The 25,011-nt window shown below is 48.7% G+C and overlaps 1 protein-coding gene across 5 annotated transcripts in view; it reads left to right on the top strand.

Moving 5' to 3' along the window:
• The window catches only part of RADIL (Rap associating with DIL domain), a 32,028-nt gene extending 9,107 nt beyond the window's left edge, over positions 1-22,921 (top strand). For 3 of the 5 annotated variants that reach the window (XM_081965820.1, XM_081965819.1, XM_081965818.1), the window contains exons 2-15: positions 373-931; positions 5,971-6,299; positions 6,798-7,478; positions 9,039-9,076; positions 11,243-11,403; positions 13,206-13,318; positions 15,062-15,299; positions 15,484-15,656; positions 16,523-16,673; positions 17,183-17,373; positions 18,438-18,855; positions 19,754-19,893; positions 20,571-20,710; positions 21,929-22,921. In XM_081965820.1, the coding sequence (XP_081821946.1) occupies positions 382-931; positions 5,971-6,299; positions 6,798-7,478; positions 9,039-9,076; positions 11,243-11,403; positions 13,206-13,318; positions 15,062-15,299; positions 15,484-15,656; positions 16,523-16,673; positions 17,183-17,373; positions 18,438-18,855; positions 19,754-19,893; positions 20,571-20,710; positions 21,929-22,037 (3,432 nt within the window). In that variant the 5' untranslated portion in view covers positions 373-381 and the 3' untranslated portion in view covers positions 22,038-22,921. Of the gene's footprint in view, positions 1-372; positions 932-4,456; positions 4,728-5,970; positions 6,300-6,797; positions 7,479-9,038; positions 9,077-11,242; positions 11,404-13,205; positions 13,319-15,061; positions 15,300-15,483; positions 15,657-16,522; positions 16,674-17,182; positions 17,374-18,437; positions 18,856-19,753; positions 19,894-20,570; positions 20,711-21,928 lie in introns of those variants that run through there. The other 2 variants (XM_081965821.1, XM_081965822.1) reach the window with 2 other exon arrangements.
• The last annotated feature ends 2,090 nt before the right edge of the window (positions 22,922-25,011 follow it).

The following is a 25,011-nucleotide window of genomic DNA, read 5'->3' as shown; positions in this document are numbered from 1 at the left end:
GCACCCATTTCCCTAGCTTTTTTCTTCTTCTTCTTCTTCTTCTTCTTCTTCTTCTTCTTCTTCTTCTTCTTCTTCTTCTTCTTCTTCTTCTTCTTCTTCTTCTTCTTCTTCTTCTTCTTCCTCCTCCTCCTCCTCCTCCTCCTCCTCCTCCTCCTCCTCCTCCTCCTCCTCCTCCTCCTCCTCCTCCTCCTCCTCCTCCTCCTCCTCTTCTTCTTCTTCTTCTTCTTCTTCTTCTTCTTCTTCTTCTTCTTGTAGTTTCTATATTTTTCTTTTGCAGGGGTTGCGTGAACATCTTTGTTGCTTGTCAGCCATGTGTCTCTTGTTCTTGGCCTCCTGACATCACATTCACGATTCTCCTTTCTTTCTGTCCAGCCACGACCCATGACGGCCTCCTACGTGATGTTCTACAGGTCACCTTCAACCATGTCGCCGCCCTCCAAAAACCGATTCAAGCGACAGAGTCGGATATTCTCCCAGGTCTTGTACCGGACGCTGAGCTACAAGGACCGCAGCTCGTTGGCTGGTTATTTGGGGGCAAACAAGGAGGATCCGTCCGAACTCTCCACCCAAGTTTCAGCTCCTGGAGTTCTCAAGATCTTTGGATGTCACATCTCTGTGGGCACTCACTACAAGAGTGTCTTGGCCACGGCCAGCTCGAGTGCCCAAGAGCTGTTGAAAGAAGCTCTTGAGAGGTATGGACTCAGCAGGGTGGAGGTGGGCCATTATGTCCTCTGCGACGTGGTGGGGACCTTTGCTGGCTCGGAGAAGCAGTGGAAGATGGAAGGGCTGAGAATCCTGAGGGACCACGAGAAGCCACTCTTGATCCAGGACCTTTGGAAGCCGCGGGAAGGTTTCTCTCGGAGGTTTGAGCTTCGGAGGAGGTCTGAAGTGGAGGAGATGACGGCCAAGGACAAAGACACCGTCACAGCAGGTGAGGGACAGGTGGTCTTCGGGGAAGGTGACACCGCTCAAGTTACAAGATCATAAACCATTAACGTGTGGTTTGTGGGGTTTGAGCTTAGCGTGCAAACTGCCAATGGGTGGAGGCTTAGACCTAGAGAAGTGGGTATACTTGGGCAAACCTGATGGAGATAAATTATTCAGACAAATATGTAAGGTAAAGTTTCCCCTCGCACATATGCTAGTCGTTCCTGACTCTAGGGGGTGGTGCTCATCTCCGTTTCAAAGCCAAAGAGCCAGCGCTGTCCGAAGACGTCTCTGTGGTCATGTGGCCGGCATGACTCAACACCGAAGGCGCACGGAACGCTGTTCCCTTCCCACCAAAGGTGGTTCCTATTTTTCTACTTGCATTTTTTACGTGCTTTTGAACTGCTAGGTTGGCAGAAGCTGGGACAAGTCACGGGAGCTCACTCCAATGCACGGGGCTAGGGATTCGAACCGCTGAACTGCTGACCTTTCTGATTGACAAGCTTGGCATCTTACCCATTCAGCCACCGCGTCCCTTCAGCCAAATATGTAAGCTTAGTTAAATCCATCACTAAGCTTTGGAAGGTGTAGGTAGAGAAGTAAGGGTCTGGGGCTTCCCATGGATTAGGATTTGGACTAAGTGGGCGGGAAGGCTTCAAAGAACCAAATCTCTCAACAACCACAAGCTCTTTACACCAGGGCTGCCTTTGCACCAAGCGATGCCGTGGCTTTGAAAGCGGAAGTTTCTTGGCTGTTGTGAAGAAATATGGATGGGCTTTAGGCCAAGTTGGGGGGGGCAAAGGAGCAGAAGAGCACACCTTGGCCCAGGAGGAATCCCATCCCGCCCAGAGACCAGTGTTTACATTTGCAAACTCAGCCCCAGCGTCCATCCTCAGCCACGGGAGCATGGGAGGGAAATCCAGACCCACAGGCCAGATGGGGGGAGGGATAGAAAGATTTGGCCACATCCAGGAAAATGTCTTATGTTTGTTTTTCCAGCAAAGCTCGGGGAAAGAGCTTTCAAGAGGGTTTGAACGGTCCTCTTTGGAAGGGGAAAACGCCAATGTTTTTCTTCCTTTTTGTATTTCGCTTTTGTTTGGCTTTGCCTGCCCAGAATCAATACGGAAGTTTCCTTTCCGATAGATAAGGAAATCAGAAGTCGCCTTTTTTCAACAGAGGAAGCCGCAGAAGCAGAATGATGAAGTCCGGGGTTGGTTTGTTTTTCTGATTTGCATTCGAGACCTTCTCTTCATTTTGACTGGAGTCTTTTTCTTCATAGGAGCCTATGGTTGGAAGGGACCCCTGAGGTCTTCTAGTCGAACCCCTAGTTCAAAGCAGGAGTCTTCTACCATCCCAATCAAAGTGTTTTTCCCCCCGGTGAGACTGGTCGATCAGGGCAACTTGGTCTACACCCAAGTTGTTGTGGCAGAGTCGGACAGTGAGGAGGTAGTGGGGAGGGACATGGGCCAGTCCTGGGGGCTGAGGAAAACTCAGACGAGGGTCTGCATCGGAGGCAGAGAGGGAGCTAGACAGCAGTGAGGCAGAGGAACAGCTGGAGCCTGTTCCCAGTGTGCGTATGTGCAGAACTGCCAGAAGACAAGAACAACTAAGAAAACAGTGTCGACTTGGGAGTAAAGCCACACCTTGGAGGTGATTGGCCCCTCCTATAGGAAGTAAAAGAGGAGCGAATGGGGAGGGGGCTTTTGCAGGAAACAATTCATTCCTTTGGTCGTTTCAAGAGTGGAAATTTCTGTTTGTGACTATAAGGGACTCTGTGCCAAGTATTGCCTTGCGTTTGGAAACTAGTTATTTGGCAGCTCTCCGAGCGAGATAAGGTTCGTGTGGATAAACATTCCTCTGAAAGACTGTTGCTGACTGTGAAGGAAAGGAATTCACAGCCGTGTAAATAAAAGGGGTTTTGCCGGGACCAAGACTCTGCTTCTTGCTTTCTAAGCCTGGGTCAGAACACAAGTATGGGATCGAGCCATAAGGCTTCCGCCTTTCCACCCCAATACAGGAGCCTTCGCAGGCAGTCGCTTCTACAACAAACTCTTTGTGTGTTGAATTTATGTTTACCGACAAAAAAAATAAAGGGAGACTAGCCTAGATCTGTTTCAAACTATTGAGCTCCCGTCAGCTAGCCATACCCTTCTGGGATTTGGTAAACTTAAATTCAACATCCCAATCAAAAGTTGTGCTTGTGTGACGATGTACAGCCATCTCCTGCCTCCCTTGAGAAGTTCTGAAAATCTTCCAAGATCAAGAAGGTTCTTCAGGAGCTTGGATCAATTGGACTGAAGAAGCTTCTTGGAATGGAAGCTTTCTAAGAAATGTTTATGGAGATCCTCAGTCATCCAGATCGCGGTTGTCCCAAAGGGGATTTTTCAAGAGGCAACTGGACTTCCTTGTTTGTCTTTTGAAGACATTTTGCTTCTCATCCAAGAAAGCTTCTTTAGAACTTCTTCTTCAAGGTCTATGAAGATTCTCCGTCCTCCAGGTCATGGTTGTCCCAAAGGGGCGTTTTCAAGAGGCAATTGAACTTTCAGAATGTCCAGCTTGACCTAAAATCATTGCTTGTTGTTGCGGTCGACTATTCTGCCTTATTTGTCCTTCTTTTGCCTAATCTGGAGACGTATAAACAGACCCAAGAAGCATCTCTGCTCCTTCCCTGCTCCAGTCACTTCTTCTAAGCTTCCCAGCAAAAGGCAGAGTTTAAAGCAAACAACCCCCCCAAAAAATGTATTTAAGAACTGCAAGACCGTTCCTCACCAAATAAGGTAGATTGCTTGGTGGACTCTAAGCCGTTTCCTTTATAAATGGGCTTGGAGAGTTTTCTTGATCCGGATTTCTCGTTTCATCCACGGAGAAGTTGGGACTTTTCTTTTCTTCCTCCACCTTCTGCCAAGAGTCCCATCTCTACATTTCGCTTCTCTCCAGGGATTGCAGTGTTTATTATTTATTCTTTTTGAAATCACCCGCTCTGGGATGGTGAGAAAAACTTGAGAAATCTAGTGTGGGGAAGATACCGTCAAGTGTCGTGGGGAACGGCGTTCCACCTCAAGGAGAAGTTGAAGAACCTCGCTTCCAGGGGGAAACTGAGGATAGAAGACGGGAGGAGGGTTCAACAGCTGTCCTGTTGGGCAGAGAATGGAGGACGGGGGCAAAGCCGTTCAGTGAATTTGGGCATTCACCCACACGCAAGGTAGGTGCTCCATCGCTGAAGGTCCTCGAGAAAAGATTGCACAACCGTTTGTCCGCGATGGTATAAGGACTCCTCCCTTGGGCAGAAGGTTGAACCTCCAACCTTCCTTCCAACTCTGTGATTCTATCATTTGTTTTTGAGGTGCATCTCCCACATCCCCAACTCTTTTGGGGCTTCCTTCTTCAGGAGTCCACACCCAGCTTGGCTTCTGCTTAGCAATGAAGACATTCCTTCGGTGATCCTCCTTGATTGATCCCTTTGATTGTTGAAGAGCGAAGAGGTCAGAGATAGGGGAGTTTCACGGGGAGAAAGAGAGGGAACAACGCCCCTCTGGTTTTGCATGAGGCATATCGGACACCTCAGATGAGAAGAGGGGCTGCCCCAAAGGGCTGGTGGTCAGCTTATTCCCCAAAACACCAGAAGGCAGGACAAGAAACGACGATGGATGGAAGCTAACCAAGGAGAGAAGCAACCTGGAATTAAGGAGAAACTTCCTGACAGTGAGGACAATTAACCAGGAGAACAGCTGGCCACCAGAAGTTGTAGGTGCTTCATCACTGGAGGCTTTCAAGAAGAGACTGGACATTCGTCCAAAATGGTATAGGATCTCCTGCTTGAGGAGGGGGCTGGACTAGAAGACCTCCACGGTCCTTTCTAGCTCTAGTCTATTCTAAATCTGTGCTTGCATTTACAAGCTTTGTCATAACCCAGGGTGGAGACAATCTCTCTCTCTTTCTCTCTCACTCTCACTCTCTTTCTCTCTCTCTCTCTAAGAGACAGCGAGGAGAAGTTAATTGTTCCTTACCTCTGCAGCTAATGCGCAGAGACTCCACTGCAGCTGGCAATCCTGTCCAGCCGCCAGTGTGCTGGCAAATGAGCTTGGCTTAAAAGCCGGGGGGGGGGGAGAGAACGAGCGCCTGAGAAGCCCTTGGTTCAACTTTGCGGTAAGACGGTTGATGGTCTTCAACCTTCCTTGATCTGTCCTCTCTGCATTCCACACCTCCAGTTTATTTCCAGGGATTTGGGGAAGCGGGAGGGGAGGGGAGGGGAGAACAAGGGAGGAAAGAGACTTTTCCCTTTTCTTAATTCCTCCCAACCCCTCCCCAACCGCAGAAGGCAGCTGGGAAAGGTTGCTGCACAAGTCGTGAAATTGGATTTGCGTGTTTGCGTGTGTAGGTCAGAAGAAAGAGAGAGCAGAAGGGAATCTGGAAAAGGCTGACGGAAGAGGAGGGGGGGGAGCAGAGAGACATGTCATTTGCATGACCCAGCCAGATGGTCTTTTGGGGGTGGGTGGGTGTGTCTAATCTCTCTTGAAAGATATTTTTGGCTTTCGTTCTGCTGCATGGTTTGGAAGGGAGGCCAACATAGAGAGCAGAAATAGAGAAATATCTTTATCCCAGCAGCGGGACTCCAATGATGGATAAGTGGTCCCCTCCTTTTCCTTACCCGCCATCCCAAACTTTTATTATTATTACTAGCCACGCCCACACCCAAGTGGCAGGTGGAACAGAATGATTTTCAGGTGGGGAGGGGGAGTAGAACATCTTAACTCCTTAGCATCAGATAGTGTTAATAATAATATTAACAGCGGGGGTTCAGGAGGCAAAAAATGCTGTATTCAGTGTATAAGACGCACCCACATTTTCAGCCTCTGTTTTGAGGGAAAAGGGTGCGTCTTAAACTCCCAAAAAATACGATAATATAAATTGAGGGTCACCGCTGATCGTCGGAAATACCAGTTCACGCGAACCGGTAGCAATTCGGGCAAACTGGTCCGAACCGGTAGCATTTCACCTCTGGATGGGCCTTGCCTGCCAACCTTCTTCTCCTTCACCCCCCAGGAATTAACGCCCAGGCTCGGAAGCTCCAGCGCAACCGCACCAAAGGCACCATGACCCTCTTGAGGGCTTGCCATACTTCGCCCCCCAGCCTTAGGCGCACCGTCAGCGAGACCAGCCTTAGCCAAGCAGGCCCACTGGAGGACCAGAAAGAGGAGGGGCCTCTTCGGCGGCACTACTCCACACTGCCGGAGACCCTCCGATGCATGGAGGGGGTACCGGATGGGCGGGCGGCGGCTGCCCTTGAAGAGCCGAATGGGGGTTACACCTTGAGACTCTCACTCTACCAGTCCCCACATCTGCTACTCCTTCAGGGATACAGCCAGCAACACGTAAGTATCCTTTCTCACCAGGGGTGAAATCCAGCCAGGCTCCCCCCCCATCCTGCTATTCTCTAGATCCATAACTTTGCCAGTCTTCTCACTCGCCTCCCTTCTTGGCCAGCATCCCCTCCCATCCCAACCCCAGGAGATGTCCACCATCCCAGCCTGTGAATCCTCCATCTGTAGGGAGGAGGGAACTTCTCCGTTGCTTTGGGTAGCCCTCTTGTTGGGCCGGGAAGGAGAAGTCGTCCCCCCTCAAACTTGGCACGAGGGTCCCCCTCCACTCAGAACAGGTTGGCCCTGAGCTCGGCCCTTTCTAGGCCCTTTTCAAAGATGATTAGGGGACTGGAGGCTAAAACATTTGAAGAACGGTTGCAGGAACTGGGTATGTCTAGTTCAATGAAGAGAAGGACCAGGGGAGACATGATAGCAGTCTTCCAATACCTCAGGGGCTGTATTGTATTGTATTGTATTGTATTGTACCTGCTTGTGTGTTGGACTCCGTAGGACAGGCTGGTGTACCTCTTGAACCGCGAGCAACACACTGTTGGCCAAAGGACTCAAGCCAGCAAGCCAAGCATTAGCCTCTCGGCGCCTGACATCCTTCCTCTCCACTGCTCCATCCGGCGGGCGAAGCTGCCCACCCGTTCTCGCCACCGCTCCGAAGAGAAGCTCATCTTGGAACCCATCCCGAGCGCCAGCGTCTCCATCAACTTCTCCGAGGTGGGAAAGACGGTCGTGCTCCGTCACGGCGACCTCATCTCCCTCGGCCTCTCCTACCTCTTCCTCTACAAGGACCCGCTCAAAGCTCAGCTGCTGCCCACCCAGACGCTGGTGAAGCTGAAGGCCATGCGCCGGGCTCCCGAGCCCGAGCCGTCATCCACCACCTGCAAGATGTGTGGCACCAACTTCAAAGACAAGGCCTCCTCTTCCAAAAAGCAGGAGGTCCAGTCCTCCTCCAGCCGGAAGAGCGGCCGGAGGAAGCTGCAGCTGGAATTTGACAAGGCCAACGAAGACCTCCTGCTGAGAAGGATCATGACTCTCATTGAACCCACCGGAGATGACCACAAGTTGACGCCGGCCTTTTTGTTGTGTCTCTGCGTCCAGCACTCGGCCACCCATTTTAGGCTGGGAGACTTTGGGCAGCTGCTGCTTAAAGCCACGAAGATGGTTCAGAAGAGCGTGTGGGTCAGTGGCTTCATTACGAAAGGGGGGGGGGACGTGGGAGGATTGGTAGGAGGAGCCATTTGGGCTTTGATGGCATCTTTAGTCCTTGTCAGTTTCAGTCTGTTTCCACTGCCTCTCCCATCGGAGGGGTCCCTGGTGCTCTCTGAACACCCTGTTTTCTTGCAGACGTTTCATGACCCAGCTAGAGAACATCGTCAGTGCTAGAAGGGAGAGGGATTTGTGGAATGGAAGAGGAGGAGGAGGGCGATGGGTCCTTGATGCTCTCTGAGCTTGGTGGTTTTCTTGCAGACAATTTCATGATCCAACTAGGTAACGTCATCAGTGATAGGAGGGAATTGGGTTTGCAATGTGGAGGAGGAAGAGGAGGAGAAAAACTGTGGGGTCCTTGACGCTCTCTTAGCTTGGTGGTTTTCTTGGAGACGTTTCATTACCCAAACTAGGTAACATCATAAGTGCTTCCTGATGACGATCCCTAGTTGGGTAATGCAACGTCTGCAGAAAAACCACCAGGCTCAGAGAGCACCAAGGACCCCACAGTTAATACAATACAATAGCAGAGTTGGAAGGGACCTTGGAGGTCTTCTAGTCCAACCCCCTGCCTAGGCAGGAGACCCTATACCATTCCAGACAAATGGCTATCCAACATCTTCTTAAAGACTTCCAGTGTTGGGGCATTCACAACTTCTGGAGGCAACTTCTGTTCCACTGATTAATTGTTCTCACTGTCGGGAAATGTCTCCTCAGTTCTACGTTCTCCTCCTCCTCCTCTTTTCCTCCTCCCCCCTAGCACTGATGAGATTGCCTAGTATGGGTAATGCAACGTCTGCAGAAAAACCACCAAGCTCAGAGAGCACCGAGGACCCTTCATTTCAACCCTGAACTACCAATATTCTCTTCTGTTGATACCTCTCTGATCTTCTTGGTTCCTTTCTCCTCTTCTCCCTGTCAACATTTGGAGGGTATCCGAACGCCTTTCTCCCCCCCTCCAGAAAATGCAAATTACACAGATCACACTAAGGTCCTCATTTTTGGACTCTTTCCACCATAAGATTTGACGGTGGGGCGTTTGGTTCTCAAAATATGCGCCGTTTATCAGCTTTGCCATTTTTCGAAAAGCGGCTGAATGCAAAAGTTGCGTTTGAATCCAAAATGGTGGGTTTTTTTGAGATCGAAAACATGTCCAGGGCAATCAAAGCAGCCTTCTCTATGCTCTGTCTGGCACTCCCTTCAAACCCGAAGCATTTTGAATTCCAAACTGTTTTGAGGTTCGAAATGCTTTGGAATGGGATTTACATTTTGATGGCCGCATTCATTTAGGTAACGTGAATTGGGCCGAGTCTTTGTAAAAATGTAGAGGAATTCCTTGCTGATTCTCATAATTGCCACCAGAAATGGAATGTGTGCTCAAGCAGCTCGAAATCCTGAAGAGAACATTAATTCCTGCTCATCGCGCAATGCAGAATCTGGAAATCACAGTTTTATCTACTTAGATCACTGGCATGTATTTTGATTTTTTGTTGTTGTTGTTTTAATTTGTCCCGATGTGTTTTCTGGTTCTAGGAGAAAACAAACGAGCTTGCAGAAAAACAACCCTTACAGTAAGTTTCCTGTTTTCATATTTCTTTCAAGAATAGTTCATCTCACAAGATCTCTTTGAAATCTGACTCATGGGCCTTTCCACCCAAAAAATCTTTTGTTGGTGTTGGGACAAAACGGGGCCTTCGCTCTGGTAGCACCAGAATTAGGTCATTCCTTTTAAAGCGAGGGTAGATGAATTTTGACACCTGGTGACTTTTAGATTGTCTACCAAGTTTCCATTTTGCTTGGCTTAATATTATTGGGCCTATTATTGCTCCGCAATCTTCCCTTGAGGTCAACCTGATTGTTTATTTATTTAATCAGAGTTTTACCTGGTCTTTATAATAACCCAAGGAAGCGAGTATACCTATGGTAATACTCCTTCCTCAAACTCTCACTTTCCCCCAAACCACAACCCTGTGAGGTATGTTGGGTTCAGAGAGAGGGACTGGCCCAAAGTCAGCCAGACAGTTTTCATTCCTAAGGTGGGACTATAATTTACCATCTCCCGGTGATTGGCCCAAAGTCACTCAACGATGGGACTATAACTCACTGTCTTCTGATGATTGTCTCAAAGTCCCCCAGTTGACTTTCATGCCTAAAGGCGAACTAGAACTCATCATCTCCTGGTGATTGACTCAAAGTCACCCAACTGCTTTTCATGCCTAAGATAGGACTAGAACTCACTGTCTCCTGGTGATTGGCTCAAAGTCACCCAATGGCTTTTCATGCCTAAGATAGGACTAGAACTCACTGTCTCCTGGTGATTGGCTCAAAGTCACTCAACGATGAGACTATAACTCACTGTCTTCTGATGATTGTCTCAAAGTCCCCTAGTTGACTTTCATGCCTAAAGGCGAACTAGAACTCATCATCTCCTGGTGATTGGCTCAGAGTCACCCAACTGCTTTTCATGCCTAAGATAAGACTAGAACTCACTGTATTTTAGTACTCCTAAAGTACCTGGTCAAGCATTACAACTTTGCCTAAGTATTATTGATGAACAAATCCCACCTTTCTTGGCACAGAATTTGCACTACCTGGGAGCAAAATGTAAGTTGAATAATTTCCGTTGCTCCCAACAGGCGACACACATGGAAGAGACAGTGATATATTCCAGCAAATTGCCACAGCTGTCAGGCTGTTTTCCCTTGCACACATGGGCTCCTTTATCTCGTCTTGAGTAGCAGGTGCTCGCATACCAGATTAGCAAGCATCCTTATCTCTTCCCCCCTCCCCCTCCCCGGTGTCCTGTACCCAAGAGTTTGATAGCAGGACCCCAAAATATCTTCCACAAAGATCAAACCGCTTTGAAGAGAGACTGCATGGCAGAGAGGGTTGAGTTACGATGGCAGCATTTGAAGAAGAAGAAGAAGAAGAAATCTAATTGGGGCGAGGAAAAAACCCCGTGAAAATGTAAATCCAGAGTTTTCAGTCTTCCTGGAGATAACTGGAGCAATCTTTCCGGATAAGCGAAAGGTTTCGGGTGAGGGATGTCATTTTGGCAGATCCCATTGAAATGGGGGAAATAAGCCCGTTTTATGCCCCACGTTTTCAATCCTCTCTGGGTAAGAAGACCGATAATATGATAGAGGGGGTGGTTGGGGGAGGGAAATTGATGGAACACAGCAGGGGTGAGAAAAGGATTCCTGCTTCAGAATGAGTTGATTCCGAGCCAGCAAAAAACCTAAAATAAAATAGGAACATCAGTGGGCGTGTTAGGGAGGATATTTCTGTCGGCGAGACCCGTGTTCAAGTCTCTACTCCGCTTTGAAGTTCATTAGTCTAATTTAAGGTGTTGTTTGAGTAGAGATTATACAATCTGTGCCCCATTGGATTAATGTTTTAGAGATATTTCCTTACCTAAATAGAAAGGCCAAGAGTGGGTAAGGAAGGAGTGAAGCAGGAGCGACTTTTGGCTGCCCCATTGAGTTTTCTTGTGGAGATCTGGCAGGAAGCTTCAGAATCAATCAATCCTTCCTTCCTTACTTCCTTCCTTCCTTCCTTCCTTCCTTCCTTCCTTCCTTCCTTCCTTCCCTCCTTCCCTCCCTCCCTCCCTCCCTCCCTCAAAATAGAACTACGTGAGAAATCTGGGAACTGTTCTCTCAGCACATCTGGAAGGCAGGTCTGGGAAAACTCTCCTAGCCATCTTAAGACATCTTTTCATTCTTGGTCTGTTTTGCCAGCCAGGATCCAGCGTCGCTTTCCCGCTTTACCATCTCGGATCTCCTCCCAGACCTTCAGCACGTGGTTTTCTGGATGTCCAACTCCATTGAAATCCTGTACTTCATTCAGCAGAAATCCCCCGTTTACATCCAGAACATGGAAGAAGAGCTAGATATCAAAGGTAAGTGGGTGGGGATGTCCATTCCTAGAGTTGAGGTCTCGATCAGAGCTTCCTTGAAATGTTGATTCAGTTGGAATTGGAATGTGTTACGGTAATGATGATTTAATAGTTGACCGGCTGCTGTAAGGCTGTAAACCGAGATGATGAAATGAGAATGAGTCAGGAGGGTTACTGCCACTTTAAGAAGCTGTCTATATAAAGGAGGCCTTATGAGGGCAGTTTCTCTCTCCGTCTGTGCTTCTGTGTTATAGTTGAAGATAGATGGATTGCCTGGTTTTGCCTAGTATGTGTATGTATATATCTATGCCTTGCAGATAAACCACTGTTTGAAAAACCTCTGTCTACTGCATTTTGCTCCTGGGTTGTCTCCAGTGGTGAGTTGCTGCGGGTACAGCCCTACCAGTAGTGGCCGGGAGCAGCTGAGAGCGTACCTGTACGGTGGCTCGTTTGGCCCACCCACCCGTCTGCACTCTATAGGCTGTTTTTATGCCAAAAGGCACATTGCTCACGCATGAACAGTGTGCAGTGCCTACAGGCGACCCAACAAGCAGCTGGGTGTCGCAGGGGCGGTGGATTGCAAATGCGTGCACAGCGCATGTCAGGCTTGTTCACGGACAGATCGCGATCAGCTTACCGGTAGAGATGGTAGGAGCAACCCACCAGTGGTTGTCTCAAAATAGTAGCCACTCAGTGCGCACTCTGACAGAACGTTGAGTAGAACTTGGCTTTCACCCGGTGCCGTTTCTCGGGGTTGGGAAAGCTGGTGGCCCTCCAAATATTCCTGAACCCCACTTCCTTGGTTGTCAAGGACCACGGTGAGTGATATTGGAGATACTTTGTCTCTCTTGGTTTCGTCCATTGCAACCCACCGTTGTGATCCGTTGTGATTAAACAAGAGCTGGACAAAACTAATGAGGAGATCTCTGTTGTCCAAGCAACACTTTTATGGGCCACCAGCTGGACCATGAAAGGTCCTAGGAGGCAAACCATCTTTTTCTCCTTTGTGGACATCCAGCCAAAGAGAAATCCCTCCTCAGTTGAACAGAACTGTTTCCCAGGGCAAGGAGAGCTTGAGTTGGATCAAGTCTGGTCAATTCCACAGCTGGTTGACCTTGAGTAATCTTTCCTGCTTCTCCTTCTCCCCCTCCTCCTTGCCCAGCTTCATCCCAAAGGGAAAAGAGAGAGCAAACAAACCATGTTCTGGATGCCTTCCATGTTTTCCGTCCTATCTCAGTTCCCAGGCTGATAGCACAGCGAAGAAGGTCAAGGGAAGGGAATGAAAATTCCACCGAAAATTCATCTCCAGTCAGTGGATTCAATCCAATCCCTCCCCATCCCCCACCCCCAAAAGTAGAAAGCCAGCATGTCAGGAAGAAGAAAGCTTGAGCAACGCTGAGCTATAGATATTCTCTTCTATTGGAATGTCATTTCATTGGATTTCCCCCCCCCCCCCCGATTTGGTCCTCCCCACTCAATAATTTCCCATTCTCTCAAGCCATTACAAAGGGATTTCCAGTTCAATCTTTCCCTTTGAGTTCCAATTTTAAAAAGGATGCTATAATGAATCCCATTAAACGGACTTTGATAAGGAATTGTTCCCTTCCTCTTTTGAAGGAGTGACTGACTGACTGAGGAAGGAAGGAAGGAAGGGAAGGAGGGAGGGAGGGAGGACAGAAGAACAGAAGGAAAGAGGGGTGGGATGGATAAGAGAGAGAAGAGAGGGAGTTTCTGAGTTGAGCCGGACTGATCCAGAAAGCCAGTGCTTTCCGAAACCTCCACATAGGGTCTTTTCTCTTTCTCAGGATCTAAGGAATCCCTCTTCTCCTTGACCATCACAGCCAGTGAGGAAGCCATGACGGTTCTGGAGGAAGTGATCATGTACACCTTTCAGCAGTGTGTTTACTACATCTCCAAGGTACATCAACCCCAACTGGCTCCAGGGAGCAAGGAGAAATGGGGATTTTCACCCAATCCTCCTTCTCAGCTAAATAGTTAGCTAAAACAGGAAGGGGAGGAGAAACCAAGTCCACGTTTGAGACTAGCTTTCTCCCTGTGTGTGTTTGTGTGTGTGTGTAAGTGCAGGGGTGGGATTCAGCCGATTCGGACCGGTTTGGGCGAACCAGATGCTAATTTTGCACCTGGTTCGCCGAACCGGTTGTTACAAGGACTGGCTGGCCTCGCCCCTCCCTCCCCTCCCAGGAGTCTCCACACGGCCCGTTCATCCTGCCGGGTAAGTACAGGCCCGCACGGAGGGTCTGGGAGGGCAAAAAATGGGCCTCCAAGAAGTTCCAGAAGTCTAGAAATGGGCCCATATCCATCCCAGGGGCCGTAGTTTGAGGAGCCCTGATTTAGTGCAATATAAAAAATGCAAATAATTTTTCCGCGGATGACCAAAATTTTCTTGCGGACTCCCGGTGGTCCACGGACCCCTAGTTGCTGACCGTTGCCTTGGAGAACAGGGCTGTTGGGAAAAGGGACATTGTATACTCGAAGGAAAGAAGGGAGGGAAGAAAGACTAAGGCCTTGGCGAAAGGAGAAACATCTGGGCCGCTTTCCAAGCTGGGGGGAGGCTCCCTTCTCCCCCCCCCCATGCTGGGAGTCAATCCCTGAAATGGTCGAGTTCCTTCTCTGGGGGCGGGGGAAACGTCACCCTGTCCTTCAGACAGACGTCTCCTTTCTTCCCCCTTGCACACAGACTTCTCTGTTTGGGATTTCTTCCTCCCCCTTCTTCCGAGGGAGGCCGGAGATTCCTTCCTTCTGCTCATGGGGGGGGGGAGGCAGAGAGAGGGGGCAGCGCAGAGTTGAGAGCACATTCTGACACGCTGGAAGGGCCTCCGACCAACATTTTTGCCGCATAGCAGGAATGCAAAGCGGGAGAGGGGACGGGGAAAGGCCCCTCTCCGAGGAATTTGCAATCCAGATGTTAGCTGGGAGTTGGTCAGTTGAGAGAGCAGGGGAGAGAAGCCAATTGCTGCATTAAACAACAACAACAACGCTTAAATATATTTTTCCTCCGTGCAGAAACAAATAAGATCAGGAGGTGTGTGTGTGTGTGTGTGTGTGTGTGTGTGTGTGTGTGTGTGTGTGTGTGTGTGTGTGTATGTATGACTTTGAGCAAGACCCAGATGGGAAAACTGAGCTGCTGCCCACCTGGACCTCAGGAAGGGCGTCTCCCCAGGGTCCACCTTGGCATATACCTGAAGAGAGCTGGAAAGGTACCTTGGAGGTCTTCTAGTCCAGCCCCCTGCTCAAGCAGGAGACCCTGTAATCATTTCAGACAAGTGGCTGACCAGTCTCTTCTTAAAAACCTCCGTTGATGGAGCACCAAACAACTTCTGGAGACAAGCTGATTAATTGCCCTCACTCTTAGGAAGTTACTCCTTAATTCCCGGTTGCTTCTCTCCTTGATCAGTTTCCACCCATTGATTCTTATCCTGCCTTCAGGGGCTTTGGAGAATAGCTTGACTCCCTCTTCTTTGGGGCAGCCCCTGAGATATTGGAAGACTGCTATCATGTCTCCCCTAGTCCTTCTTTTCATTAAAGTAGACATGCCCAGTTCCTGCAATCTTTCTTCGTATGTTTTAGTCTCCCCATCCAATTCAACGCCTCCTGTTTCTCGTTTTTCTTCTTCTTCTTCTTCTCTGTCCTTCTTTCGCAGTCTCTCTACGTGGCTCTGCCCCCATTGTTGGAGTGCAACCCCTTCCAAAGTGAAGGCCGGGAGGGTTGGCTCTCCTCGCCCCCGTTGCCCGAGGAAATCCACAAAGTGGTGCTGATCTACCAAGCCGCCCTAGACCTTCTCCATCAGTACGACGTCCACCCTGAAGTAACCTCCCAGATGTTTGCCTACCTCTTCTTCTTCTCCAACACCCTCCTCTTCAACCAGCTCATGGAAAAAGGTGAGCGGCTTTCCACCAAGGTGGGGACAGTTGGTGGGGAACTCACAAAACCATGGGGCACTGCCTGTCTCCCAACGACCTGCAATGAAAGATCTCTTTTCCCTCCTGCAAAGCTTGAAGGACTCTAGAAGTACGTCAGCCAGGTGTGGATGATCCATTCCTGTTCTTGCTCTCTCGTGTCCAGGTTCTTCTCTGGGCTGTTTCCACTGGTCAAAAGGAGTCAGGATAAGGGCCACTGTGCGTCTCCTTCTGGAGTGGGCCCAGAGCGTGGGCCTGGGGCCTCTAGCAGACCAGTTCTTCAGCAAACTCTGCAGTGTGGCCAGCCTGTTAGCCATGCCCAATTCTCAGCTGCTGCAGGTGAGACTACAGAAGGCACCAGGGTGACTTTTGCATGGTGGATTGGGAAGGCCTGGATCAGCTCATGGCCAAGAAGCTGCTGAAGATAGTGGGGGGCCACCGTGGACACCCAGAAGTTCTAGAACAGGGATGGGGAACCTTTTCGGCACTGAGTGCACAAACTGGAATGTTCATGCATGGGTTTCTATGTGCCCCATGCCAGAGTGCCAGAAACCCGAAGACTAGCTGGCCAGGGCACGCATGCCTTTTTTTTTGCCGGTTTTTGCCGGTTTTGGGGGGCGTTTTCAGGCTATTTTGGGGGGCCGTTTTGGCCTGAAAACTGGGCTGAAACAGCCTGGAAAATGTCCCGAAAATGTCCCCCAAAACATCCTGAAAACAGCCTGGAAAATGGCTCACAAATGACCTGAAAACGGCCCAAGAAACAGCCTGAAAATGTCCTGGAAAATGCCCCAAATATGCCCCCAAAATGTCCTGAAAACGGCCCAAGAAACAGCCCGGAAACGGCTTGGAAAATGCCCTGAAAATGTCCCAAGAACAGTCTGAAAATGCCCCCCCCAAATGGCCTGTTTTGGGGGCATTTTGGGGGTTGTTTTCTGGCACTCCGGTGTCCGCAAAGACCAGTTGGTGCCATAGGTTCGCCATCCTATTTCTAGAATGAGGAAGGTTTGGCATCCTAGCCAATTTTCAATTCCTTGCGTTTGTTGTGCTCGGAAACAGGGCTTTCTAGGAAGTTTTCTCCAAAACATCTGTGCCTTAAAATCAAAGCCTTAAAATCAGCCCAACTGACACACCTTAGAAATAAACAAGAGTTGGGTCTTTTTTAAAAAGAGAGAGCTTACTTGAGCTTCCTTCCTTACTTCGCTCAGATGACCTGGCCTGCCTTGAGAAGCGAGTTTCCTGCCTTGAACCCAGCACAGCTCAGTCACATCTTGACCCAGTACCAGACGTCTTCTGCCATGGGGTGTGTCCCTGCTTGGCCTCCCAGCAACGGCGATGCTCTAGCAGCTGTGAGGACAGGTGAGGCTCCCGATGTTATGCACCTGGGCTGGTTGACCTGGAAAAAACCACAGCAACTGGAACAAAGGTGTTTTTTCAAGTGGCCGCCAGATTTCCTGGTTTTTGTATTCGTTCGTTTGTCAAACATGTATTAGGACTAACATCTTGGCACGGACTTCTGTGTAGCCGAAACTAAATCCCACTTAATGGCGTCTGAACTTTACCCCTGTGCCCCCTCCCCTCTGGCTGAGGTCATCAATCACATTCTCCAACAGGACGTTATGGCAGGGTTCTGGACATGCGCATTCACATCCCAGTACAGAAATATGAGACTTTTACTCTGGCCAAAAGTATGCATGGCATTTTCCCACCCTTCTCAAGTTGATAGTAGTCATGGAAACGCTTTAGGCGTTGACAGTTAAATTATTTGAATCCCACCATTAGTTGTACCCCACATAATCTAGGAAGAATGTGGAGTCAAGCACAGATTGAAACTAAATGGTTGGATGGGGTGGGTGGGTCCCTTGCAGATGACATTCTGGAATCTTTTGATAACCATCCCCCCATCATGCTGCCCACCGGTGGGTTCAAGGTGGACCTGGAGACCGATCATCTTGATGAAAACATCTACCGGCATCTTCTGTACATCCGCCATTTCCTGTGGAGCCTACGCAGCAAAAGTCCCCACTCCAGCGACTCTCTGGAAGCGGAGACCCCAAAGGTAGCCCCCATCCCACCCTTTAAATGGGATGCAATTCAAAAATCCTGGCTTGGTTTGCAGACCTCACCGCGGTGTGGGTAAAATTTTATATCAAAGTGTAGATTCCTTTGAGTTAAGCTGGGTTGAAGGATAATGTGGGACGTTGGTAGGAATGTCCTAACGTGGGATGAGAAAACATCACATTATCTTTTCAAAGGGGAAGAATAATTTTTGGGTGTGTGTGGGTGTGTGTGTGGAATGTGGATCTGGATTCCCAGGAGGGAAAGACTGTATGTTCTGACCCAGGATTCCTTAAAAAGCAAGAAGCAGAGTCTTGGTCCAAGCAAAACCCCTTTTATTTACACGACTGTGAATTCCTTTCAAACAGTCTTTCCGAGGAATATTTATCCACACGAACCTTATCTCATTTGGAGAGCTGCCAGATAACTTGTTTCCAAACGCAGGGCAAGGCAACACTTTGCAGAGTCTCTTATAGTCACAAACAGAACTTTCCACTCTTGAAATGACCGAAGGAACGAATTGTTTCCTGCAAAAGCCCCCTCCCCATTTGCTCCTCTTTTGTTTCCTACGGGAGGGGCCAATCACCCCCAAGGTGTGGCTTTACTCCTAAGTCGACCCTGCTTTCTTAGTTGTTCTTGTCTTCTGGCAGCTCTGCCCAGGCGCACACTGGGAACAGACTCCAGCTGTTCCTCTGCCTCACTGCTGTCTAGCTCCCTCTCTGCCTCTGATGCAGAGCCCTTGTCTGAGCTTTCCTCAGTCCCCAGGACTGGCCCATATCCCTCCCCAACCTCCTCACTGTCCGACTCTGCGGGCCACAACACTGTATTCCAGAGGGATAAGAGACAGTGGGGTTTAGATAGTTTGGTTGGGAGGAAGAGAGTTAAGGCAGCTCCTCCTTAGAGGTTCTCATCACCTTTATTGATGCAAACGCTTGCTTTACTCTGGCAAGATTCTGTCTATAGGTGAGGAACAATAAAGGGAACTGGTTGGAAGAGCCTCAACTCAAGAGTTCTTGGTTTCTGGAACCTGATATTTTTCTTTGTTTTCCTACTTTCTTCTTAAAGACTGAAACGATCAGTCGCCAAGTGACACCCTCAGCGGAGTCTGAGATAATAGTTGGGTCAGTTGAGAGCGCCTTTGACTGGACGAATGCCAGGCGGACGATGAACTGTGAGAAGCCGAAGAGGGAGGAGAACGTCTCCCAGGTGACTGGTACCAACCTGTCCATCTCAGATTATGGGACTTGTGAGACACAGCTACCCAACACTCTCCAACAGCAGCAACTTGAGAGACCAAAGGGGAAGAATGGGACCAAGCCAGTCACGGTATCTGTGGACTCCTCGTGTTTGCTGACTCCGCCTAACACGCCCCTGATCTTTGACTCCATTGGCCTGGAATTGTCCCCAGAAACTACACCTGGGAAGGACATGCCAGAGTCTCGGAGAAACGGACTCAACGGCACCAGAACCCCAACCCAGGAAGGTATGAAGGAGGATTGTTAATCAGGATCGGGAGACGAACGGTTTGGCCTTCAAGATGAGGAAACGGTTGAAAGGAAACCAATAACGGAGAACATTTGTAGCTCAAGGTTGAAATGAAGGGTCCTTGCTGCTCTCTGAGCTTGGTGGTTTTCTTGCAGATGTTTCATTACCCAACTAGGTAACATCATCAGGGTTAGATGGGGGTGGGATTTGTGGAGAGGAGGACGACTGTGGGGTCCTTGGTGCTCTCTGACCTTGGTTGCTTTCTTGGAGACGTTTCATGACCCAACCAGGTAACCTCATCAGAGGTTAGATAATGGAACACCTGCAAGAAAACAACCAGCATTTATACCGCTTTTCCAGCAATGTGGCAAGATTGTGATGCTTTGAGGGAGCAAGCAAATATGGTTTAATTTAGGCATGCTTTTTTCTAGCATTATTGCCGTGGTGATAATTACTTGCTGCTTGCTTTTATAAAAATTGCTGGGTGAATGTTTCTTTAGCGCTTTGGGCCACTTTAAGCAGGGGCGGGGGCCGTTGTACTCTGTATCCCACTGTGCTAATTGTGCCTGAAGCAGCCGGATCCATCATGGTAGAATAAAAGGGGGCCAGAAACATTAAAAAGAAATGCTAAGAATTGAACGCAGCTCTCTCCAACCCTCCGGGGGCGTTGGGAGCAAATCTCAACATTTCCAGCGATTAGGCAGGTTGGAAATCCAGCGAGACCCAGGTTGGGGAGGAGGAATGGTTGACACTGGAAGAAGAAGGCACTGACAAATCGCTTGCGACATTGAAAAAAGTACAATGTCAAGTTTCCAAGAGTTGCCCTAATTAATTCACGCCTAAAGCGTTTCCATACAATCTGGTTGTGTGTGATTTTTTTTTCTCCTTGGCCTTAGGATCGTCTCCCACGCCCTACGACATTCCCACTCCAGCTTCTTCAAATCGCAGCTCGGCCACCGACGATTTTTGCTACGTTTTCGTGGTGGAGCTGGAAAAGGGGCCCATTGGTTTGGGGATGGGACTGATTGACGGTTTGGTGAGTAGGTCTTTCCTGGGCAGGGGTCCCCAACCTTTCGGACCTCAGGGACCACTAAAGTCATCATTTTAAATCCCGTGTATCCATTGCACGTATACATCCCAGGGACCGTAGTTTGAGGACCCCCCGATTCAGTGCAATATAAAAAAGGCAAATAATTTTTCTCCACCCCACCAAAATTTTCTTGCAGACAGCCAGTTGGTGACCACTGTTCTGGGGGATGTGGTATGAAGCCTCTTTCGTAATCAAGACTGCATGGTCCCCAAGATGGAGGGCAGGGTTAATTCAGCAACATCTGCTTGTTAGATTGTTTCTCTCTTGAGCTACAGCTGTGCTCTTTAACTTTACCCCTGTGTCTCCCCTCCCCTCACTCTGTGTCATAAATCACATCCACCAATGAGGTGCTGCAGCAGGCTGTAAACGTTCGCACCTCACACGCCTGCTGTAGAAATATGAGATCTGACCCTGGCCGAAGGTATGCATGGAATTCTCCCTCCCTTCAATGTCAACTTGATAATAGGCATGGAAACGCTTTACAAATTGACAGATGGATCTGGAGCTTTTCAACTATGAACTCCTGAGGTTTTTTTCTCTCTCTTCGCTACTCTGCTTGTGGTTCACCTACTATACCAGGACTCAGCCATCTTCTTCTTGCTCTTCTTTCCTCTGCCTTGTAGCATACCCCTTTAGGTTCTCCTGGGATCTACATTCGGACTTTGATCCAAGACAGTCCAGCGGCAACCGATGGCAGACTCTCGATTGGGGACCGTATCCTTGCCGTCAACGGCACGAGCCTCGTTGGCTCTCATTACCAGAGGTAGGGGCAAAGTAAGGCCAATGGGTTTTATAGTACAAAGGAGCCCAATGGCGACGACTTCTCTTGAGGTGGCTTTTGACAGAGAATTCTGGGAATTGTAGTTCGGACATTTTTGGAGGCCATCCAATTTGGCAGCACACTACCCCAGGTCCGTCCTTGCTACAGGATGTTGGTTTTCACTTCCTTTCCCCCCAGTAGAACTATTGAACATCTTACAAATCTCGGATTTGGGGGTGATTTCTTATTTCCTGGGCTAAATGTGAAGAAAATCAAAATCTGTATATGGAAGATCCACACACAGCATAATTCAATTTTCATAATGCACCTTACAGATACAGATCTTCCTATTTCAGGCAGAACTTGCAGATTCCTGGAGCATTTATTTGGTGGAATTCCATCCTACATTCAGATAACAGAATGACGGAGTTGGAAGGGAGCTTGGAGGTCTTCTAGTCCAACCCCAACCCCCTGCTCAAGCAGGAAACCCTATGCCATTTCAGACAAATGGTTGTCCAATCACTTCTTAAAAACCTCCAGTGTTGGAGCATTCACAGGTACCGGTCATGAATGTTGAAAGAGTAGTGGGAGAGGATCAATCAGTCAAGATTAAGGGAGGTACTAATACCACTCTATAAAGCCTTAGTAAGACCACACCTAGAACACTGCATCCAGTTTTGGTCACCCCACTATAAAAAGGATGTGTAGACTCTAGAAAGAGTGCAGAGAAGAGCAACCAGGATGATTAGGGGACTGGAGGCTAAAACATAATGATGAACGGTTGCAGGAACTGGGTATGTCTAGTTTAATGAAAAGAAGAACTAGGGGAGACATGATAGCAGTCTTCCAATAACTCAGGGGTTGCCACAAAGAAGAGGGAGTCAAGCTACTCTCCAAAGCACCCGAGGGCAGGAGAAGGAGCAATGGTTGGAAACTAACCAAAGAGAGATTCAACCTAGAAATAAGGATAAATTTTCTGACAATGAAAACAATCAACCCATGGAGCAAAAGTTACCTCTGGAAGTTGTGGGAGCTTCATCACTGGACGTTTTAAAGAAGATGTTGGATAACCATTTGTCAGAAGTGGTGCAGGGTCTCCTGCTTGGGCGGGGGGGTTGGACTAGATGACCCACAAGGTCCTTTCCAACTCTGTTATTCTGTAAATTAATTAAGTAGTTCATGGTTTATATCCTGTTTAGCTGTTTTTTTTCTTTCTTTCAGCGCTGTAGATCTCATTCGATCTGGCGGGAAGAAGCTGCGTTTCCTGGTGGCCAAGTCTGATATGGAAGTTGCCAAGAAGATCAGCTACAGTTCCTCACCTTCTCCATAAAAGCTGGTCAAATTACCTTCTGCAATTCACCTACCGTTGAAGGTTCTCCAAGGGTAGCGGAGTAAGCTTGGTTGGATCCATCAGTAGATGACACACCTGGGAAGTTCAGAAGGCTGCCTGGAGTTGCAATGGGTCAATTTGTATGTTTGGGGAGGGGAGACACAGTACCATGCTACTCTTTGAGACCCAGAGGTTTTCCACCAAGTGCCCCAAGATTGACCACAAAGCATCTTTCAAGAGGACATGTCAAGTTGACCTTCTAGCAATTCACAAGTACCGGGATTTGGGACAAGCTATGTTCATCTCTGCTTTGCTTTACAGTAGGGAATTCCATCTGGGCCACATAGTCCTTTCCAGTACAAAACTTGCAAGGGTCCCAAGCTGGTTATTTGGGACCTGCTCCTCCTTCACTGGTTGCAGATATCTTGGCTTGCCCTCTGGGCCAACTGGCATTTGCTGCAACGACGGGTCAAGTGAACGGACTTGAAGGGTAGAGTATTGAGCTGGAGGGCCTCCATCATTCTTTGACTCGGTGGGCCCTGAAGCTTTCAACTCTGTTTTTGGCTCTAATGGTTCTTTCTATTCAGGCTCAGGATGGTGTGGAACCAGCTGCCTGCTCTGGGGTGTGGAAAGTCAAATGAGGGCATTTTTAACGAGGTTTTGGGAAATGATGAATTGCAAGCCGGGAACCAAAGATGGATGCTTTATATATAAAAAAACACGTCCTTCCTCCCGTTAAGTCGGAAGGGAAGGTTGCTATGCACGCAAGGGTAAGTGGACTATTTAAACAAAAATAGAATTGGCAGTTCTCCCTTGCAAATACGGCTTATTTGCATACGGGATTCCTGTCTTTAGATCAATGTTTTTCAACCTTGGCAACTTGAAGATGTTCGGACTTCAACTCCTAGAATTCCCCAGCCAGCATTTGCTGGCTGGGGAATTCTGGGAGTTGAAGTCCGGACATCTTCAAGTTGCCAAGATTGAGAAACACTGCTTTAGATCATCCCTGCGATAAATCGAAAGCAATAACAGCTTGCAGCTCTCAAAATCAACATGCCGGGAATTCTGGGTTGGGATTAGGGAGTCTGATGAAACCCCTTTCCTGCTGAACTTTCTTAGCTTAGCCCAGAGGTGGAGAACCTTTTCGACACTCACATGGAAACATCATGCACGCATGTGTGTGTGCTCGTTGGGGGCCGCGCTCCGGAAAAGCCAAACTTCCTGATATTAGCACACATGCGCAGGGCAGTTTTTGGCACTGCCATGCGCACAAAGGGATCACACTCCGGAAAAGACAAACTTCCAGGTTCTGGAATGCAGGCACACCCGACAATCAGCTGGCCAGCATGCAGACGCACACCGGTTTTCGGCACTGCTGTGCGCGCGAAAGACAGCTGATCATTGTGCGCGCATGCGTGCCAGAAACCCAGAAGACAAATAGGCAAGGCTGTACGTGCTGGGCGATGTGGCTTTTGCGCCACTTTGGACACAGGTTCCATAGGTTTGCCATCATAGGCTTAGCCTATATCTCATGGGGCTTTCCAGTAAGGCTGCCATATCTGAAGCTGTACATTGCTAGGCAGAGTCATTTGAGATGCGCAGAAGAAAAAAAAGGAAGGAAAGGAAGGCGAAAGAGAGAAAGAAGAAAGGAAGAAAGGAGGAAAGATAGCAAGAGCAAGAGCACTTAGACTTATATACCGCTTCACAGTGCTTTTACAGCCCGATCTAAGCGGTTTACAGAGTCAGCCTCTTGCCCCCAACAATCCGGGTCCTCATTTAACCAACCTCAAAAGAACGTAAGGCTGAGTCAACCGTGAGCCATTGAGGATCGAACTGGTGGCAGTGAGCAGAGTCAGCCTGCATTACTGCAATCTAACCCCTGCGCCACCACGGCTCTACATTGTAAGATAGAAAATTTGGGCTGCAGTAATCGAGATCACCACTAGAGAGCAGCAGATACACACACACAGACAGAGTAAATCTCTGCTGCCCTCTAGTGGCTGTCCAGAGATGCAACGTACAGGAAAATCATCTGTACAGAACCAGAAGGCTGCCTTCTAAATGACCAGCTTTGGTCAGGCCATTCCATTTGGGGGGCTTCTCAGATAGAACTCACTTATGAGTTTTCGCCAGCGTCTGAAAGACCAACGGCCGGCGCCTGGCAGGTGATGACATTCAACTATGACTAGACCCAAATTCAAATATTTTCCTCTTAGGAGCCTCAGATGGTTCGAATTGCTGAAGACCAACAACAGCCAAGAGCATTGCTCATCTCTTCCAACCATCATCGGTGGATGCCAAGACCAACAACTGGCTGGCTGCCGCTTTGGCGAGGCCGTGCTGCCCCCTGCTGGTCGGCCGAGTCCCTTCGCAATCCGAAAGGGAGGCCGGGCAGAGCTTCCAACCCAGACAAAAGAGAGACTGGATTTGAGGCCAGTAGCGACGCTGCAGAAAAATAATTCCTGAAATAAAGTGGATTTTAATTGCTTAGCTACCATTTTCTGGGCTCTTCGCCAAAGACTGCAGGGAAGTAGAAAATTTAAGATTGTGGCATTGAAAAAGTCAGCATTCCCCAGGCCTGATGCTTGTCCTCAGATGCTGGTTTTAAAGTGCCAAATTTTTCAGATGGGGGGGGGATCAATGCTACCTGGGGGCTTGGTGATCCATCTCAAGCAGCTGGGGAGGATAGGTTGGGGAACACTGCAAGAATATAACCTTAACGTGAGATCTGATAGGCAGGGAATGGAGGAAACCAGAGTTGGCTAAGAGATCTTTCTCAAGACATTGAATTCATCTGCTCTACCAGCTTCTAGTCTATTCTCTTTTCTTCTCTTACTGTATTCTATTTCTACTCTATCTTTGTTCTATTCTATTCTAAACTCCTATTCATTCCATTGTTCTGTTCTATTCTATTCTAAACTCATATTCTAGTCTTCATTCCATTGTTCTATTCTATTCTAATTCTATTCTAAAC

Source organism: Natrix helvetica (assembly GCF_964273705.1).
Source record: "Natrix helvetica genome assembly, chromosome: 13".
Lineage (NCBI taxonomy): Eukaryota > Metazoa > Chordata > Lepidosauria > Squamata > Natricidae > Natrix > Natrix helvetica.
Note: the sequence above shows the minus strand (reverse complement) of the source record. Positions and strands in the feature narration are given on the sequence as shown.